Source organism: Microtus pennsylvanicus, chromosome 19 (genome assembly GCF_037038515.1).
Source record: "Microtus pennsylvanicus isolate mMicPen1 chromosome 19, mMicPen1.hap1, whole genome shotgun sequence".
Classification (NCBI taxonomy): Eukaryota; Metazoa; Chordata; class Mammalia; order Rodentia; family Cricetidae; genus Microtus; species Microtus pennsylvanicus.
In genome coordinates this window covers 16,143,471-16,163,707 of record NC_134597.1, presented here as the reverse complement: position 1 = coordinate 16,163,707, position 20,237 = coordinate 16,143,471, and the positions used below count along the sequence as shown (strand labels likewise).

Below are 20,237 nucleotides of genomic sequence, written 5' to 3'. Positions count from 1 at the left end.
GCCAGAGGTGACAAAGGAAAAAGGAACTATTTTTGTCATTCTAAAAATGATGTATTGGCAAGTTTTTATTTTTTCTGCAACCGGAAGGGAAAACAATGAATATACAGGGTTTGTCGGACTTTCCTCCCCAAAGGAGGCAAACATACATGCGCACACGCTACCCACCTACACATGAAAGAAAGGAAGATTCAGAATGGAGAGGAGGCTGTGAAATACTGCTATCTCAGTGTGACACCTGACTCACTGAACATTCCAGCGGGGATGGAGAGGGACCATGGAGCGGTTGGAAGGGGAAAGGCAGGAGGTCGATATGATCCAGATACACTGTCTATGTGTAGGGAATTCTCGAAGAATAAAGTTAAAATATTATTTAATTAAAATGAATTGATAGCCTTATAATTTTTGAGTAGTAAGTTGTATTAACATATGTAGAGGTACTATATGGTTTGTATATGTATGCACATGTTAAATGTGTATCTATTCAAACATATCTGTGTATAAATATGCTAGATTATTTGCCTCAATTTTGAAATATATGATTTGATTATACCCATATGTGGATATATTTCTTCAGTAAATAAATTCAAGTCTCAGAATAAAGTTACCTTTATTATAGCATCTTAAGCTTCTTAATTTTGTTATTGAGGCAAGCTATTCTAGAAGATAATCTCGTACTGATTTAGGTAGAATGTGCATATGGTTTTAAGGAACAATATTTCAGAAGACACCATGATTTCTTGTCGAGGTCAAGGTCATAAATCACATTTAAGTACCTACTTTGTGTGTTTTACTAAACCTCTCCTATTTTGAACTACTAAAGGCAATAACTGAAAGAAAATAGTAACCTGAGCATTTTGAAAAGTTTCCGCATGCCACTCAAAGCGTTGGACTCTAATAGCCCTAAAATATATTTCATGTACTGACAATATTCAGTACTTTGGAATGACTTCTGTTAGAATTAATTCATCAGTGTAAAACGCACTTAAAGTCCCCTGGTTTCTACGTCTTTCCTCCTGGCCCTGAGGCTGCAGGGGGAGATATCTGCTTTAAATTTCTGTCCTCCCTTCCATGAGCGTGCTCCATGGCCATAATTTTAAGAGTTAATTTAGTGCTAAAAGCCTTATGAAATATAGAAGCCCTCTACCCCTGCCATTTCCCACTCCCAAAGGCAACTGCTATCAATTGTGTCTCTGTAGGTTTCTCTGTCATTTACCTCTCTACCTCTAAATCACATTTTTATATAACTTTCCTAATTCACCCAGCCTTAGTTTTAAGTACCGTACACTGACTTGCGTAGAAGGTGAACGCCTGGGTCTTTCCTGCCCACCGTTGCTATATTTCCTCCTCTTAACAAAGATGTAGCACAGCTTTCGTTAGGTCGGTGTCAACAAGACGAGAACTATGGACAATCTACTGACAACTGGGCCACATAAAATAAGGCTTTAGTTCTGAAATAATGTTTTGTTAAAACTAATAACTTAGTTTCTTATTATAATCTTACATGATCACAATTCCTTCTGGGATCCTTTTTCTCCACCTATTGAAATGTATTGAACCATTTAGTTTTTCAGGCCTCTCTGACTGTTCTAAACCAGCTCCTGGTTAGGTCTGTGGAAGCTGCAGCCATTTGTCAAATGGTCTTTTATCTCTCTGGCATTACATGTGCCGTCTCTTAATTTAAATACCTTCGCCTGGCTTTTACCTCGCTCCTTTCTGTTTATTCTCTCAGTTTCCATCACGTTTTCCTGCAGAGCACACATAAGAGATCGTTTTTTATGTGTATGACTGGAAATGGCTCTTTAAATGCTCGCTCAAACATTGACTTTGCAGCGTGAAGAGTTACAGCTTGGAAATCATCTTTTTTGTCAGAATTTTGGAGACCTTTCCCACTGCCCTTTAGCTTGACATGTTGCGTCCATGCTTTTGATAAAGTTTCCAACTCTGTAGAAAGGTGTACAGACGTGACCTTCATACCTGTGTCTTGTCCCCGCTGTCCCCTAGTGGACGGCTATCTTAGTATCTCTGTGGCCTCATCTTCTTTCTGGTGGAGCCTGGGTAGTCACCCAGATGCACGGTATCGGGGGAGGAGAAAGTAAAGGATTCAATGTTTCCTTAAATGAGCTTTTGATAAATGTTCTTTTTCAAAAACAGTCATCTCTGCAAGTGGATGAAGCTGCTAGTGCTCAACTGGGTTCAAGTTGTTCTAAGATTTCTTCCTCTATCCTTTAACTTTTTCAGAATCGCAAATACATTTACTACTCTTCTTCCGTGTCATTTCATGTCTTGTTTCCTCTGCGATGATACCTTTGTTATTATTTTAGTGACATTGTAAGAGTCGGAGCCGACAGACAGGCACGCATGTGCTTGATCTGTTTACGTGAGGGTGGGATCCTAGTGAGGGAGATATCAGGGAGCCAGACCATTTCTGTAAATAATTGACTCTGTAGTAAACTCGGGGATTTGCTATTGCTATAATCTTTAAAAGGGGTTGGCTATGCGAACCTCTGTTTCTATGAGGGATAAGTCCACCCACAAGTCACCAAGGACTTAAATATATCTGGCCTCCACCCTTGCCGTTTTCCACTCCGAAATGACGGAATGCCACACCTTTCCCTTCCTCTTCAGAACCTTCCAGTGGACAAAGGCTGGTCATGGACGCCAAGCGGCTCAGCTGTGGGCAGACCTAGTTATTTTTAAATAAAAAATGTGTTGGTTTTAATGCATGACAGAGAGAACTTGACTTCCCCATCCTTCACACCACCTTGCTGTAGTCTCTCAACACAGACACTTGGGAAAGTTCCAGCTCTATTGTCTCTAGACAGATATTTTACTAATGATTTTAATAGAAAATTGTTGAAATTATATTCTGTTGTGGGGATGGCCCTCATAGTCTGCAAAGGATGAACAGTATTTTACATGATCATCCTCTAGTTATAATAACATAATGACAACAGTGCTCCGCTGGCCATGTGCCGGGAGGTGAGCCTACTTATTTTAAACATAATAGAGTCTATTATGTGATTAAGAATGGCTACCATTATTTTAGGGAGTGGTCGGAATGCAAGGGCACATTATGTCATTGAATCCTGAGCATGATCCTGCTAAGCAAATTCTCATTTCATGAAATAGGAAGCAGTCTTAGTGGTTTATGGAAGACCATCAAGCTATTAGTTAAATTAGTCAGAAACTAAAGCCCGGTCTATTATGGCAAGGTTCTTGTTTTTATATTTCTATAACATTTTCATAAAAGGCAGCAATGCAGCTCTACATGTGTGTTGCATGTCCTCTTATCAGGAAATCAGATCATATTACTAGGTGCTTTTTAAAAATTACAGTATTTTGAGGGTAAAACTGGTATGCATAACGCAAATTTCAGTTAGTTTGAATAGAGGGTCTTAGCTATTTTAAGGAACCTTACATTGAACAATTTTACAAAGTAACTAAATGGTAATGAAAGGAATTACACTTGAGTTTCCCTACAGAAACTTGCAATTTCTTCTTCTTACTTCTTTAAAACGCTTAGTTGCTAGTAGTCCAGAAAGACGGCAAGGAACACGGTGCCCTCCCTCCTTAACTGTAGAAATGGTCTTAAATGTTTCCAGGCACACTGGATTAGCAGAGTATAGTCTACAAAAACAGACGTACATAAAACAGAGAGGCAGTATTTAAAATACAAATGCGTAGACAAAAATCAACGGAGTCAGATGTTAACAAGAAGCTCAAGGTTCAAATTAGGTAGAAAAAAACCAAAGGAAATGCTGAAATTGGCCTTTTGAGTGTGCAAACTGATCATTATTTCCACTGACATTTATTGAGTGTGCACAGTATGACAGGGACTGTTTAGGCACTGGGAATAAAACGATGGTTAAGAATAAGATCTTGCCAGCTGAAACTGATAGCCTGGCTACTGACTGACACAGTACTTGTGGAGAAGGCAGGAAACTGGTTGAAGCCTCTGAGGCCTAAAATACAGCCAACAGGGAGATCTGAATACACTTAGGGAAGGTGAGAGTCCAGTGGTCAGGAACAAAGGACAGTCCAGGAAGAAGCTGTGCTCCTTTGTGGACAGTACAGGCTGTCCTAGAGGGAAGAGAAGACCAATGGGAGCTGTACGGGGTTTCACAAAGTAATACAGAAGCATATTTCTAACATACTTCACATTTTCTGGATCACGTAATGGGGACCAAGTCCCCTTGACAACTTCATTTTTATCTTCATTGTACAGATGAGTCAGTGGCTAGCAGGCAGTTAAATGAACAGACCTAAACCATACCGCTATCTGGAGCTGGCTTTGAACTTCAATCTTCTAGCTCCAAGTTCAGAACTTTGCATGTTCTAGAAGAAAAGGCACATGGGAGAGGACAGGCTGAGGTGCTGTGTCAGCGAACCAGGTTCAGGAAACCTCATCAAGCAAACCACATGTACTAAGACATTAGGAAGAGAGGTCCACCAAGAGAGACTTGCCAAGTGGGACGCTGGTTGCATGACGTTCCTCCACTGTGTGGATGGACAGGGGTAGCTATGAAATACAGTGTGGCCACTCACTTCATACTGAACAGAGCTGGATTTGTTACCTAAGCCTCAGCGAGCTTTATTCTACTGAAGATAAAGATTACCGTTGGGCGTCCATTGGGTGTCAAGATGCCGCAAATTCAATTCCTCAGTTAAAACAGTAGTTGCATGGTTCTCTGCATGATGGTCAGTAGAAGACTCATGTCGTGGCACAAATCTCACCACCCAGAAAAGCAAAGGGCAAGTGCACTCAACGTGCGTGCTCTAGGGATGGGCCTGACGTGCGGAACGTTCCCAGAACGGATTTAACACTTTGAGTGTGCCTGGAATTAGATGACTGAATGTTTCAGGTTAAAGCGATAGTAACACATGTAGCATCCTTCATAAAAAAAATGTTCACTTGCATTGAAGTATACATTTAATTTATTTCAGGAAAACTTGATAGTGTAATAAGGGATATTTTGAACCTCAAGGGCAAATCAGTCAGTCTCCTCGAGTGCTAATGGGATAAAGACAGTGATTGGTTCACATGGGGTAACTTGCATCTGATGAAACCCCTGGAATTTCCCAGAGTTAAAAGAACGGCCACGTCATATGTTATGTGGCCAACAATCAGTTCTGAGTTTTGGAATTAGAGCATGTTTTGCTGTGTATGCGCTTTACATATGCATGTCTGTGGATGACTAAGTAACAATATTGGCAGCTCACTGTCATGTGAGTTTTAAGAAACTGGATTCCGGGGCTCAAGAGATGGCTCAGCTGGTAAGGGCACTTGCTATCCTTGAAGAGGACCAGGGGTTCAGTTCCCTGCACCAAGTGATACTCAGCTACCTGTAACTTCTATTCCAGGGAACTTATGTGCTCTTCAAATGACCTCCATGGGCACCAGCATATACTCAGACACATAAACACACAAAATAATAACACTATAAAAAACCTCTATATGATAGCATACCTGTTTTTATATATAACCTGTGGCTTGAATCTAGAGGCCTGGCAGTTCTTTATGTATTGGACATATTACCTACATCTGAGTATGTGCCTAGAGCCAGGCCCCGGGGCCTTTTACAGACTCACCAGTGACTCAGGAAAGCAGGGAATGAGGGTGACAGCTCAGCTGGAATTTCAAAGGATTTAGCTCAGCCCAGAAATCTTCATGGATATCACCAAGGTAGATCAGGGTGGCCCTTTTTCCCAGTCAGTACACATAGTTACCACCGGGTCCATATTTATCTTTAGTGATGTTTTCCCTTTTGAGGGGACTTGGTTTTTATTGTGAGTAGACATGCCTTTTTTTCTTTTTTAAAAACATATTTTTTTTATTGATTCTTTGGAAATTTCACACCATGCACCCCAATACCACCCATCTCCCAGTCCACCCCCATATCTCCCACTCACTCTTTCAGTGTCTTTCCAATGGAAAACCAAAAAAGAAACAATTAAGTCGATAATAATAATAATAATAGCAATATAAAAAAGAATATCAATTTCAGTTAAAAACCAACCACCACCACCACCACCACCGACAACAGCAAGAAAAATCCAAATAAGTAAAGAAACAACACCAAAAAGAAAAAAACTAAGCTTTCAGATTAAAGCTGTGCAAAGGTATTCCATAGTGCAAATAGTGTGATTTTCCCTGCAGTCTCCTCGCCTCCTAATAGCTTATTTTAAGTTGAAAATAAGAAAGAATATTGGTTGATATCTTTGTACGACAATAATAAATGTATTTTTCATGTTGACATACTTCGTAAGTATTAAAGAGAGCCTAGAGAGAGATGGATACGGGATAACCTCGTTCACCGGATTGCTTGAAGCTCGCCTTTCAAGGCTGAAATTTTTCAGTGCACCCCTGGAAATAACACTTAGAGAAGAAATCTGAGTCCTGAGGCTGCGCATCTCTGCATCTGCGTTAAATACGCTGGAAGCAGAGATGCTGGTGAACTGGGAGCCCCTTGGCAAACGCTACTTTTATCTTTTGAACCGATTACTGTTTCCAAGCTGCGCTGCTTAGAGATTATGCGGTTGTATTTTTTGTTTGAATGCAAGAAATATGAAGGAAGCAAGTTAAAACTACTAGCAGCGGTGTCTATTTTTAAGTTGTAAGTGCTATTTCATAGAAATAGTAGAAAACTGTAATTTTCGCTATCGTTGATTGCTCTTCCCTTTTTGACAGCCTTTGAACAAAGCCTCTGAAAATGCCAAGTCTTGAAAGCCGACAGCCCTGTGTCAGTGCGCTCCTTGCTCTTCCTCTCCTACTTTAGCCATCCTTTATGTAAATCTCATGACGTTGCTTTTCCTATGGGCTGCTCTCCGCAAATAGAACTGCTAGGAATGTTTCCATGGTGTGTATCAGATCATGCTACCCATTGATGATTCCATCTCACTTAGAAGACAATGCGCAGTCCTTTCCCCAGGCCACGGTACCTCAGAACATTGTCTGGCATCTGCACTTTTGTCCCAGTCACAACCTCAAGGTAACTCAAGGTTACCTTGAGTCTGCTTAACTCACTAATCCAGAAAGTGGCTTTTCATTTGCTGCTTCCTCTTCTGAGATGTCTTTTATTTTTTCTGGAATCCTAACAGTTTTGCTTTCTCCTCTTCCTCTTAAAGATCACCTTTATTGAAGTTTTTTCTAGTCCATGGGAACTGCAACCACTGCCAACCCATTCTGCTTTGTTTCCACTTGCTGTTTTGCGTAGCAGGAATTTATCAAGTCCTATGTGATAAGGAACACATTTAGGTATCTGCTCTCCCTTGAGCTCTGACTGCAAGGAAGGGGGTAGTCTAAGGTACCACCAGCATCTAGTGCTACCACCTAATTCCGTGCTGTGCCCGAAGCAGAAGACTCGTGCTCAGCAGTGCTCTGCTTCTGTGGGAATGAGAGGAGAGAACTCTTGGAAGTCCCCTCTTCCTTCAGTTTTCACTACTGGCTTCCGTAAGGTCACCTCCACCAATGGGGAGTGGTAAGGAAGAACACAGAACAATGCTGCAAAGATCTAGTCCATGAAATCGACTAGGCGCATTCCTAAGTCACACGACTTTCCTTTTGTACTTATTTCCGTGGGTAGGGAATGGGGACCATCCTGTTTCAGAAGGCTCTTGACTAAATTATGAACTCAAAAAATAGAATGCTGTCCAAAAGTTTCTAATAAGAGAATAGTTTCCGGTCCCCTGTCAGGCACCTGAGCTCTGAAGTAACACTTGGAATGGAATGTATTTCTATATTTTGCTAAGAAGGTGCATATTTCTTGCACCTTCCCACAGACAAGCTACTACTAGGGAGATACATCTTCCTCCCTCAGTCTGTGCATCCAGGTGGTGCAATGTCTTTCGCTCTATTATTGGAAGGTATTGTTTCCTGCTTGTCTGCAAGGCCACTACCTAAATTCAGGTCTTCACCTCAAGCTCCTGTTGACTACCTTGTAAGCTTTTTAACTCGTTCCTCAGTCCTTCCCTTTCAAGCTGGTTAGTAACCTGGCATTATTTAACCCATTTGTGTCTTCCTCTTATTCAGAAACACTGAGGGATGCCACCTCACTGCCTACCTGGTCTATTTAAAATCCATTAGCAGGTCATCTGGTGTCCCCCGTAATCCGGTTTCAATTACCTTTTGACGTTGCTCTCTCATTTTTCTTTCTTCTGCATACGTATGTCTGTACGCCTTGACGCTCCGTTGTACCACCCACCTGCCTCTGTGTATTCATTTACATCCTTTTTATTTAAACACTTCTCTATTTTCTTCCTTGCAGGTCTGCTCCCTCTTCAGGATGCTGTGTATTCTCTGCTTCACAGAAATACCAACTCTTTATTTGCATTTCTCTTTTCAATCCTGCATTCAGCTTTGTTACCTATTTGCTTATGTATGCCTCCCAACGCCACATTCCACAGGAGAAATCTACAGTTTATTCTAAACTAGCATGAGCAGTAGAGATTTTATTCTACATTGTCCTTTTTACAGCAAAGGAGCCCTCCTCCACTTTATACAAAAGAAAGGGGAAATATGAACCAGCAAAGCGTTGGACTTGCAAACCTCACTTCATTCATTCTGAAAAGAACGAGGTGTCGTTTCTCAGAGAACTTGATTCAGCTTTATTAAAGTACATCATATACATTCTTAATTTAGCTCAATGACACTATTGGCATTTTTAAAAGATTTCCTCTGATAACTGGCTAGTGACAAAACAAAGGCCATTTAGGTGACTCCTGATGGTTTTCCTGTAGCTGGGCCCCGGGCTTGGGGAAAACTGTTCCCTGTGCTACCAGAAGAAGGGCCTGTGCAATCTTGTCATAGATCAGCATGACCCTGAATAGCATTTGCCTCGGAAGGTTTCACTAATGTTCCCTCTGTCTTTCTGCAGTACTTTGGAACTTTACTGGTCATCTTCTGTGTAGAACTGGCTTGTGGTGTGTGGACGTACGAGCAGGAGGTTATGGTGAGTTCCCGGTGGGGCAGAATCACAGTGTGGGACTCTGGAGAGTGACTTGGCTACATGGTTGTTACTTTGCACGATCACGTTACATGGTAAGGGTGAACATTCCTGACACTTTCTGAAAAAATGTATATTTTTTTCCCCTGAGGATAAAACACATTTCCAAGAGGTAATTTAAAATCTTTATCTTGGGGTCCCGTGATACATCGTTAATTCCATAGATTTCTTAAACATGGACATCATGGATTGGAACTAGTCTAAGACAACTATACCAGCTTCTGAATTAATAGTGAGGAAGCATGTGCTTGCTAGAGAATGTTAGACCTCCTCCTGTAAGCCCATCCTTGCTGACTCAAGCAGAAAGCAGGGAGGAAGCCAGTATCTCCTGATTGCAACAAGCTGAACTATATTGGCCTTTAAGAAGTGCATTTGAAGAATTGCTGCGCGCTTACCATGGTGTGAAAACTCTCACAGCTTGAGATTTGCCTTCTGGAAAACAACAGTTCAGCGTTTCCTGTCTTATTTCAGCAATTGAAACCACTAGAAAAAACCTTTATAGCTTTCTTAGAATAAGAGAGTTCTTTCAACCTTTTCCACCAGTTGCTTTTTCACTTGCTCCCTACTCCTTCCCCCTCTCCCCCCCCACCCCACAACCTCCTACCCCAACCCTGGCTATTGCTTAGGTTGTTCGCTGCAGTGGTGAAATTAGTATGATTGTTCCCAGTGAGGAATGGAGTTGCTTTGCATGTCTGTGCATGCTGGCTGGTATCATGCTTCATAGAGCAATTCTGTTTATGCAAAATGGTACTTTTCAATGTGTTGCCCTTGGGCCTTCTGGGGAGGCTTAAAAGGTGGTTCTGAATCATGTGCATTCCTCCCTACCAGTCCAGATGTGCTTGATTAGAACACAGGGAAGAGGTGGGGCCTGGGCACCTGAAAAGCTTCTGGTGTATCGTAAGCATTTAAACATTCAAGACCTCTTAAGAGAGGGCAATAGTAATGAGAAGGTGATAGTGTTGTGTTTGCTTCAGAAATAAGCAGGGCATTAGGCATTTGCGTAATACAATTGATGTCATTTCTATTATTGGTATACTATTATTAATAATATTTATTATATTCTTATTACTATTACTATTAATAAGAATATAATATTCTATTTTTAGAGAGCACCTTTGGATGTCAGAATGGTGATTTCTCAGACAATTAGGAAACAACCTTCCTCAAGATCCAGCAATATTACTTTTGGGTATATACCCAAAGAATGCTCAATTGTACCACAAGGACATGTGCTCAACTATGTTCATAGTAGCTTTATTTATCATAGCCAGAACCTAGAAACAGCCTAAATGCCCCTCCACTGAAGAATGGATAAGGAAAATGTGGTACATTTATGCAATGGAGTACTACACAGCAGAAAAAAATGACAACTTGAAATTTGTAGGCAAATGGGTGGATCTAGAAAACATCCTATTGAATGAGGTAATCCAGAAAAAGAAAGACAAATATCACATTTATTCATTCATAAGTGGCTTTTAGACATAAAGAAAAGAAAACCAGCTTACAATGCCGTCTCAGAGACCCTAGACGACAATGAGGACCCTAAGATAACATACATGAATCTAATCTACACAGGAAGTAAAAAAAGACAAGACTTCCTGAGTAAATTGGGAGCATGGGGACCAGGGGAAGGGGTAGAAGGGAGGGGAGAAGAAGGGAAGAAAACAGAAAAAAAATGTATAGCTCAATAAACTCGATTAAAACAATACAAAAAACCCAAAAGAATTTGTTTTGCAAATATAGTAGTTATAAGAATTTTTTTAAAAAAAGATTCTGTGATTAATCTGTAGTGTTCTGAGGTTAGTCACTGACTGGATATCCCCTGGGTACCACAGATTAATGGTCAAAGGTGATCTGTGCTAGGAGTCACAGCTCTGTGAAGACCTGTATACCTCCACATATGAGGACTCAGAGGAAGAAGATCCAATCAATGGAAAGTTGAAGGGTCAGGGTCGGTTCTAACTAACTCAATATAAAATTGAGAATATATGGGAAAACCCATATAAAAAAATGGTCCACTTGCTCTCGCTTAGTTAGACTTTCACGTCATACCTAGAAACTTTGTCCATTAGGAAAATGAAAAATTGTAGGGCCCAGGATTTTTGTTTTGAAACTTCCTTATATGAAGTTTACTCTGTTTTTCAGTTTTTCAGTTTCCAAGAATAGCGTACATGCCTAACAGGCAAACAACAGAAGAATCAATCTTATAAATAATTATTCATTCTTTTAAGCTCAGCTTTTGATTGTATTCTATGTGGTAATTCAAATGAGTATCTTTCTATGGATTCCTTTATTTGTTTAGTTTAGAGGTAGAATCTTAATAGCCCAAGCTAGCCTAGAACTCACTATGTAATACAGGCTGTTCTCATATTCATGGCAACCCTCCCGCCTCCATTCTCCAAGTGCTATAGTTATTGTCACGAGGCGGCACACCCCATTCTGACTATGGATTTTCTAGATGGGTTGTGAGGTATATGTTCAGCTGATATACGATGAGTCTCTAAAGCAGCCGGAAGCTTAGAATGAGTTCATTCTGCCTGTCTGAGAGGGGCGCTTCCTTGTCAAGAAGCATAGAAAACAAATGAACTTCCATTTGCTGTCTATTCAGGGACGGTCCTCAGTGGTTTCCGTTCCTAGGGCACTAAATGAATGCACACTGCTAGCCATTTCAGCTATGATCACACGTCATTGTTTTGCTTGTATAAATCTTCCCTATTCCATCACCAGGAGAGAGGAGGAAAGGTCCATGTCCAAGTGAAAGATGGAGCGCAGCCTTGCAGAAGAGGAAACCAGAGTTGCCATTTTTATTGCTTCTGTCCTAATAACAACGTAAAAGAGAAGTCTCATTAAAGTTTATTGTCTGTCAAATTTTGCAGAATCCAACCTTTACATAGAATGGGCTTTGTGCTCGTTTCTGTTTCATGCAAGCGAGCTGTTCACTGTGTGTTGTGTTTTATGGCCAGTGCCCCCGAATTTGGTGCCAGAACCTCAATGGTCCTCTGTTCTCTTGCCACATTTGGTTTGAGATTGATGGTGGCCACAGTGCAGCAACAACCAGTGTTTATTTTGGAAAGCAAAAATTCAGAAAAAGTTACTCTATTAACTCAGTCAAGAGACTTGACATCTGTCTGCCCCCCATTAGTTTCGTCGTTTCTATGCCCTCAGCTCCTATCAATACTCCAGCTAAAACCTGTCAATAACATTAGCTGTTTCAGATGATATATTTCTTGAAAACTTATTTTACTTCCATTTATTTTATACCATAAAGGATATGAGATAATGCTAATTCGTAGTGGGTGGCTTGAACTTTGCCTAGTTTTCTGAACTTTATGAAATCATAAGAATAGAATGCATACCCAACCTACTTGCTATTTTTTTGTATTTGTGTTTCCAAGCGATTATTAAAAATAGCTAGAAAAAATAAAGTTGAAGAATTTCTGTGGCTAAGGAATTTTTTAAACTTCTACGGATACTACTTTTTTTTTTTTTTTTTTTTTGCTGAGGTAGCTCTGGCTCTCCTTCAACTTGCTTTGTAGACCAGGTTGGCCTTGAGCTTATAGAGACCCACCTGTCTTTGACTCTCAATTGTTGACATTATTTTTAAATTTAATTTTTAATAAAAATTTATGTGCACCAATGTACGCTGTGTGCACGTGTGTTCGGTGTTCGCAGACGCACGCACACACGTGCAGGTGCTGAGGCCAGAGGAGAGCGGATGTCCTCCTCCAACGACCCCTTCCTTGTTTCTTTCAGACAGTATCTCACACAGAGTCTGGAGACAGGTGTTTTCTGCTAGGTTGATGCCCTTAAGTTCCAGAGCTCCTCTGCTAGCTGTCCTTCCTCCCACCTCCTGAGTGCTGGGGTTACAGGCACACGTGCCCACATCCAGCCTCTCCTGTATGATGGAGATCTGAGCTCAGGTCTGCCGCATGCCCTCTTATACACAGAGCCCTCTCTCCAGCCTGATATTATGATTTTTAATAAGATCTCAAAATTACCCTGGTGTTAGGTCATGACGTTGCGGGAGGGGAGTCGAATGACTCTTTCAAGAGGTTGACTAAGACTGTTGGAAACCACATATATGTACATTATCATCCATAACAGTAGCAATATGACAGTTATGTAGTAGCAATGAAAAGAATTATGGTTGGAGGGGTCATCACAACATGAGGAACTGTATTAAAGCATTACAGCATTAGAGATGATGAGAACCTCTGTTTTAGAAGCTCACACGCACGTCTTCTTTCTCTATCCTAGTTCTCGATCCCCATGTTCAGTTTCGTGAATGTCTGGCTTGTTTGCGTGAGCTTAATGTAGTGTCTAAGCAAGTACAAATTAAAATGGTATGTGTCAGCCTCAGCTCACTCTGCGCCCATGTGGGGTTGTGTTGTCAGCGTGCTGAAGGTTGTCGATTTATATGCGTGAGTGAGCCTTTACCTGGCTGCTTGGACTTGGATCTTGATGTTTCGTTTTGCTTTGTTTCCTATCTCTAGATGCCGGTACAGTGGTCAGATATGGTTACTTTGAAAGCCAGAATGACAAATTACGGCTTACCCAGGTATAGATGGCTTACACATGCTTGGAATTTTTTTCAGCGAGAGGTAAGTGCTGTTGTTCCTGGGGGTTAAAAGCAAGTTGTCAAAGCAGGTGTTCAAAACGTTGATTTTGATCATTTCTGCAGTGCAAACTGAAGCCTGGGCATCCGCCGTCACTGGGGCAGGTTTTTTTTCCCTGCATGCTGCAACCCACTCTCCGTTGTCTTTTCATCTCAGATACAGCCGTTCACCTCCAGTCCTTTGGTCCACACGCGCTTCTTCAGAAGTTGTTTTGCTGAATTACTCTGGAGTTTCCTTTTCATGAGTTATTTAATAAACAGTTAAAGTTTTACTTAGAAATTTCTCTTTGCAGATTGTTTTACTGCTTTTGGAGTTACCAGGGCTTTAAACTTTGTTTCAACCTTTTATAAAGTTGCTTCCTTTTGTGCATTTTGTTCGGATGAACATCCTTACCAACCAGCCTGTTTTTTTTTCCCTAGTCAGGATGTCTTTGGTTCAAATCCCATCTCTGTTACTTATTATCATTTCAACGAATTCCTTAAACCTCCATTTCCACACCTGTGACATAGGAACAATACAGGTACTCAACCCCTTGAAGTGTTGAGGAGGAAGAAGAGGGAATGATGTCATGGACTTGATCTCAGTTAGCTTCTGCTTGGTAACAGTGACATTACAAAACAGACTTCTGTTGCAAAACCGTCTTACATTTTATCCAAGTATTTTAAACGGGAACTGGTTTCTGGAAGTTTCAACATTGAACGACTTGAGATTAATCTTGGATCTTCCTTCAAATTAGCTCTCCTAAGTGTTTTCCTTGTGATGGGAGTGATATTTCTAGAAGACCCTGTGTCTTAGTTTACTTTCTTTTTCTTGCTTTGCCCCATGAAGCATTTGAGGATGAATATCTTACTGGACAGCCAACCCTGTCCATGCCTGTGGTTCAAACCTAGGACAATATCCGAAACCTGGCTTTGAGTCACAGTTGCTGAGATGGTAAAATTATCAATGCCCCGCAGATTTCCTGTTATTCCATTGTTTCCTGACTTTGTTTGTTTGTTGCATAATTATAGTAGAAACAACACAATGGGAAGACGTGTGGCGTACCGGGGCGTTTATAGGAAGCCCTGTTCAGGGGCCATCCTGGGTAGAGTTCCAGAGTCTACTTTCTGGAATGGATGATATAAACTACGACAAACCGGGTTGAGAAACAGCGACCTTGTTTTCCTCCTGTGGGGCTCTACCTCTGTGAGCAGTGTCCATGCACTGCAAGCATTCCACGCCAGTCCCCTTGGCCTGGTCTCTCTTATCTCACAAGGCTCGTTTGCCTAAAAAGAGTGGTGAATACTTCCGAACGTGTGGAACGCTTTCAAAGCTCTTTCTATTAGTCTGATAGGGCTGTCATGGTTGAGTGTCACAGACAGGGTCACTTAGGGCAAGTGTTTGTTCATTTGTCTAGAGGCTAAAAGTGCAAGATTAGCAGTACTGATTCTTTTGAAGCCTCCTCCTCTGGCTTGTAGATGGCCTTCTCCCCGTTCTTGTTCTCATTGTCTTGACTTTATATGTGTCCGTGTTTAATTTTTATCTTCCTATAAGGATGTTTTTCATGCTTAATTATGCCCCTGACGATGGTCTTCTTTGACACTACTTACTTCTCTAAAGGCTCTTTCGCCATAAACGGTCACATTCTGTGGCGCGAGGGCTAGAATTTTAACCCGTAAATTCAGATGGAGAGCGACAGCTCAGCCTAGGATGCTTCTCTTCCACAATAAATCATGGACCAGGAAATTACCTGGTCAGGTTTTAGCCCTCGAAGCCCCTTATTCCTTGTGCATGTGCCATAAACGAATGGATCTTACATAATTCTTAGTGACACTTACTAATACCTTCTTTAAAACCCCATTTTTTAAAAAAAATGTATTTATTTTAACCTGGTAGTGGCTGTATAAGGTTTGGAATCACAGTTGCTGCCATAGGATTTTGGAAAATAATTTTGTCTTATCAAGGGCCTCGATTAATTTACATATACAATAGCGATGCCCTGGTATTTTCTATGGCTTGGCATAGTATCGGCTTGGAGTGGAGCAGTCTCGGCAGGTAGTGGCAGAACACGGATTTTTACTGGGGTAACACCGAGTTTACCTTGAGACGAGGTTCAGGAAGCCTCCACTGTCCTCTGTTGGGTAGGCAAGACAACTGCATAGAAGACGGATGCCAGTGGCCCCTTAACAATGTTGGCACTGGCCACGGAATGTTGACGTTCTCTGGGAAAGCCATCGCCGTGGAAGTCTTCATTTCCTGGCGAAGTCAGATAAATGGACCACTCCACCGAGGCTGTCAAGTCAGCTCGAAAAGGCCTCGTGGGGCAAGGAAATGCAGGAAAAGGTCTTCTCTGGGTAAAAGGCTTTAAAAACACCGACCTAACAATGTGGATAGTTTACAGCATTCAGAAAGGAAGTCTTTTAATCGTGTGCTTTATTTTCAGAATTCCCAATGGTCGGGTGAGTGTGTGGTGACACCAGAATCGGTCACTCGGTGACACTTGCAGTGCTTAGGACGTGCCTTAGTTGTGCCGTCTGTGGTACACCCACGGCTTTAAGACAATACAGAAATTATTTTTAAACTTTCTCAAAGCTCTCAGTGTTAATGGCTCCCAGTGATTATCATTCAAAGTGCTTTTCCGACGCCCTTTCCCTTTTTAAGTCATAAGCTCTTGAATCATAAGCTGTTTAGGCAGAGAGAGTGAAAATGCACCGAATACATTGAATATTTTCCTCGCTTGCTGTCGCATGAGGAATTCAGAATTCTTCCAAGTTTTTGGTTAAGCTTTGAAATGGCTCTGGATTGTGACATTTCATGATTCAGTGTTAATCTTGAGCAGAGATTGGTCTCCTGGGCTATGTAATTTGCATAACCATCACTCTTGGCAGGGCTCTTTCCCGTGACTGTTCATATTCCTTCCTTCTGACTTAGAGAAGAGGACTTCTCTCTTATCCAAGGGCAAAGCTCTCCTCAGGAGAGCTATCTGTTCTGAATAAGTCTGCACCTGCCTTCAAGCAGGGATTCTAAGCCTTCATCAAAGTAACAATCTATGGTTAAGTACAACAAAACACACTCTTCTTCAGCACAGTTTAGAGACAGGCAAGCTTACTTTTCTTAAGTCCAACTACATTCAAGCTAAGCACAGCATCATTTTTCTGCATCTATATAGATAGGATATGATAGTTTATCAAGAAATCCATCCTATTGGGTGATAATAACTCGGTCAAATTATTTTCAAAATTTTTGCCTTGGTTAAGGAACCTGGTGACCTTCGTGATGTGAGCGTTGGTCATCAAGTCATTCCATAGAATTTGTGGAAGTTTTTTTTTTTATCACAACAGTTCAATTTGCTGAGTATTTACACTAGTGAGGGGATAATAAATAAAAAGATTCACTACTTTCTATTGACTAGAAAGTAGTGATAATCGACATTCAGTTACTGAATCTGTAAGTGTGTGTGTGAGAGCTTTCATTATTATAACCATCTGCAGAAGATTCTAGAGTTGGAGAGTGAGACACTGTTTGCTTTTAGGAGGGGTGGGTGTTGCTGTTCAGAACGGTCCCATTATGCAATGCTGACTTTGATATTCCTTTATGATATGCCTGTCGTCAAGACAGTATGCTCACGGAGCTTTAGCTAACATGCAAATTTTACCCCAAATGATTACCAGTGTTTAAGAAATCTACTGTCTCATCTCTTTTGTGTAGTTCCTAAGTGTGGCTGCTAACTCTTTTTCAGTTTAAGTGCTGTGGAGTAGTGTACTTCACCGACTGGCTGGAAATGACAGAGATGGACTGGCCTCCAGATTCCTGCTGTGTTAGGGAATTCCCAGGATGCTCCAAGCAGGCCCACCAGGAAGATCTCAGTGACCTTTACCAAGAGGTAAGACCATGTATGGTCATCCATACCATGGACAAAACTTCCCAAAAGAACCTTCAACACTGTTCTGATTTAAATTTCACTTTCTGTGTAACTCCTTAGACCAGAAGTTCTTCTCTGATTAATGCAGCAATAAGAAAACAAAGTGAAAAGAAAATATCACTAACCACACGTTAACAGAGGCGAGTGGGAAAGACCGAGCTCTATCATTAATTTAATTTCATTTTATTCTTTAAAAAAATAACCCTTCCCGTTGATTAGATTTTACACTCTGATGCCTAGAGTCAATTTCTATCGTGTTCTAGGGCTCTGTTGAAAGTAAACACTTACGGATTATGTGGCTGACTGGATCTGTGGGAAGCCTGGGCCGTGCAGTTCCTGGGCAGACTATTTTAGGGCCCTGATGTAGGGGAAAGAAAACTCTCGGGAAAAGCCTGTGTGCTGCTCTTTGGTTCCCCCTGCTGGTGATAGCTGGTAACCTCGCTCTTAGTTTGCTGAATCCCTTACTGGGTTTAAATTAATAGTTTGGTGCCAAAACTTTACATTGTGTATGTTCTTCCGGGATTTATCCCAATCGTAAATTGCTCTTTCTTAGGAGTTTTATGTCCCTTCATATTTAATGGTTTCACAGTCAGTAATGGAATGTCATTCTCAAATTAAAACATAACGTTTTCCTGCAAACTAGGCTGGAGAGATGGCTCAGTGGTTAAGAAAACTTATTGCTCTTTCAGAGAATCTGGGTTCAGTTCCCAGCACCCAGCACTTGGTGGCTCACAACCATCTGTAACTCCAGTTCCTGGGAGTCTGACACCCCCTTCTAAGCCCCACAGGCTCCCGCACACGCTTGCATGTATTTAAATCTAGGCATACACACATGCACATGAGATTAAATAAATGAAAAAAATTTAAAGTTTTACAGTAGTCACTGGTTATCTGTGATTATTTTTATTAAATTAGACACATAATTAAATTAAAATTTCATTACTCAGCTGCAGTAAGCACATATCTACTTGTGGATGCATTGGTCATGCAGTCATGGGACACTGCTGGACACATAGGGCTTCACATAACTAAGACTGTCTATACTGCAACAGAAATACATCCTTATAGGTTATGTGTATCTGTGATATGGCTCTAATAAGGATGCCTGTGTGTGTGCATGTGTGCATGCGTGTGTGTTCTGTGCATATCTGTGCACAGAAGTTGATTTCAGTTGTCACTCTACTTTGCTCCACCTTGCTGGTTAAGACAGGGTCTCTCACTGACCCTGGAGCTTCCTGACTTGCCTAGGCTGGTTAGCAAGCAAATCTGTGGCATCTACCTCTCTCTGCTACCCCAGTACTGGGGCTACAGGTATGTGCTGCCATACCCAGCATTGATGTAGGTGCTGGGGATTGGAACTCAGGTTCTAATGCATGTATAACAAATAATTCCTTTACTCACTGAGCCACCCCACCACATCCTCAGCATCAGGACTTTTAAGATATATGCCTCTGGTGTACTTTAGGAGAGAATACATTTTTTTTAACACCACACAATATTGTACACTCGTTTTTTTAAAGGCTACCTACAAAGTCAGTTGTGGAGATACAGAGTTTATACTGCATACTAATTGATTTGAATTAATTTCAACATAGGATTGCAAGCTAAGTGATTTGGACAACAGAGTTCTACAGAGTAGAAATTCAAGGTCACTCTGTGATGGAGGAAGGTCATTGGTTAAGTAATCAAGAAACTGCTTGGCCTCATAGGTTAAAACATAGATGGGAGGAGTGAACAGAACAGAATGCTGGGAGAAAGAGGAAGTGAGCTCAGAGGCCATGCTCCCCTCTCCTGGGCAGATGCAATGAACCAAGCCGCCAGGTCAGACATGCTGAATCTTTCCCGGTAAGCGCACCTAGCGGTGCTACACAGATTATTAGAAATGGGCTAAATTAATACGTGAGAATTAGCCTAGAAGAGGCTAGATGAAATGGGCCAGGCAGTGTTTAAATGAATACAATTTGTGTGTTGTTATTTTGGGGCACAAGCTAGCCAGGCAACCAGGAGCTGGGGCGGCAGGAATGCAACCCGCAGCTCCTACTACAGAATGGCCGGGAGGGACGAAAAGCAGGCCTGCAGCTCGTACAACAACTCTGCTTGCAAGGTCGGGTCAGCTCCTTCCTTCCAAGGCCTAGCAGAAAGGGCACTGTATGCCTCTCCCCCAGTTTCTGGTCCTGTGGAAAAATTGTCCCGGTCTGTGTTTTTCTCTTAATACGGTATATTCCAGGTGTGCTTCTGTCTCCAAATCCCCCCTGAAAGGTCACCTTGGAGCCCAGCATTCTGCAATCTAGGTTCATCATCACTTCATTACACCTTCAACAACCCAACTGTCATAAAATCGCACCCTGAACTGTGAAGAGAACAGATTCAACATAAATTTTTCGAGGACATAGTCTAACCTATAACCAGAATTGTTGTAACAGCTGAGTAACTCAGCTTGTTTACTTTTAAAAGAAAATAAAAACATGTATCGTGATTTCCTCACATTACTGAAAATACAGTGTTTGGCTTTTACTATTTCAAACACATTATGATTAGATGAATTTGGCTTCAGTGACACAAAGGACACATCAGATACAGTTAACTGAACAAGACATCTTTGAGTTGATGTTTCCAGGTCCCTCAGTGTTGAGCTCAGGTGAAAGTCGAGTGCTGTGTTGCCGAGCGCATATTGTAGAACATGATAGAAGGCGACCAAGCCATCCTTTTTCTATGCTA

At 41.4% G+C, this 20,237-nt stretch overlaps 1 protein-coding gene across 2 annotated transcripts in view; it reads left to right on the top strand.

Annotated features, from left to right (window-relative positions):
• The window catches only part of Tspan12 (tetraspanin 12), a 101,107-nt gene that overhangs the window by 60,404 nt on the left and 20,466 nt on the right, over positions 1–20,237 (top strand). For both annotated transcript variants that reach the window (XM_075953564.1, XM_075953563.1), the window contains exons 6-8: positions 8,874–8,948; positions 13,496–13,603; positions 17,337–17,480. In XM_075953564.1, coding sequence (XP_075809679.1) covers positions 8,874–8,948; positions 13,496–13,603; positions 17,337–17,480 — 327 coding nt within the window. The remainder of the gene's footprint in view (positions 1–8,873; positions 8,949–13,495; positions 13,604–17,336; positions 17,481–20,237) is intronic.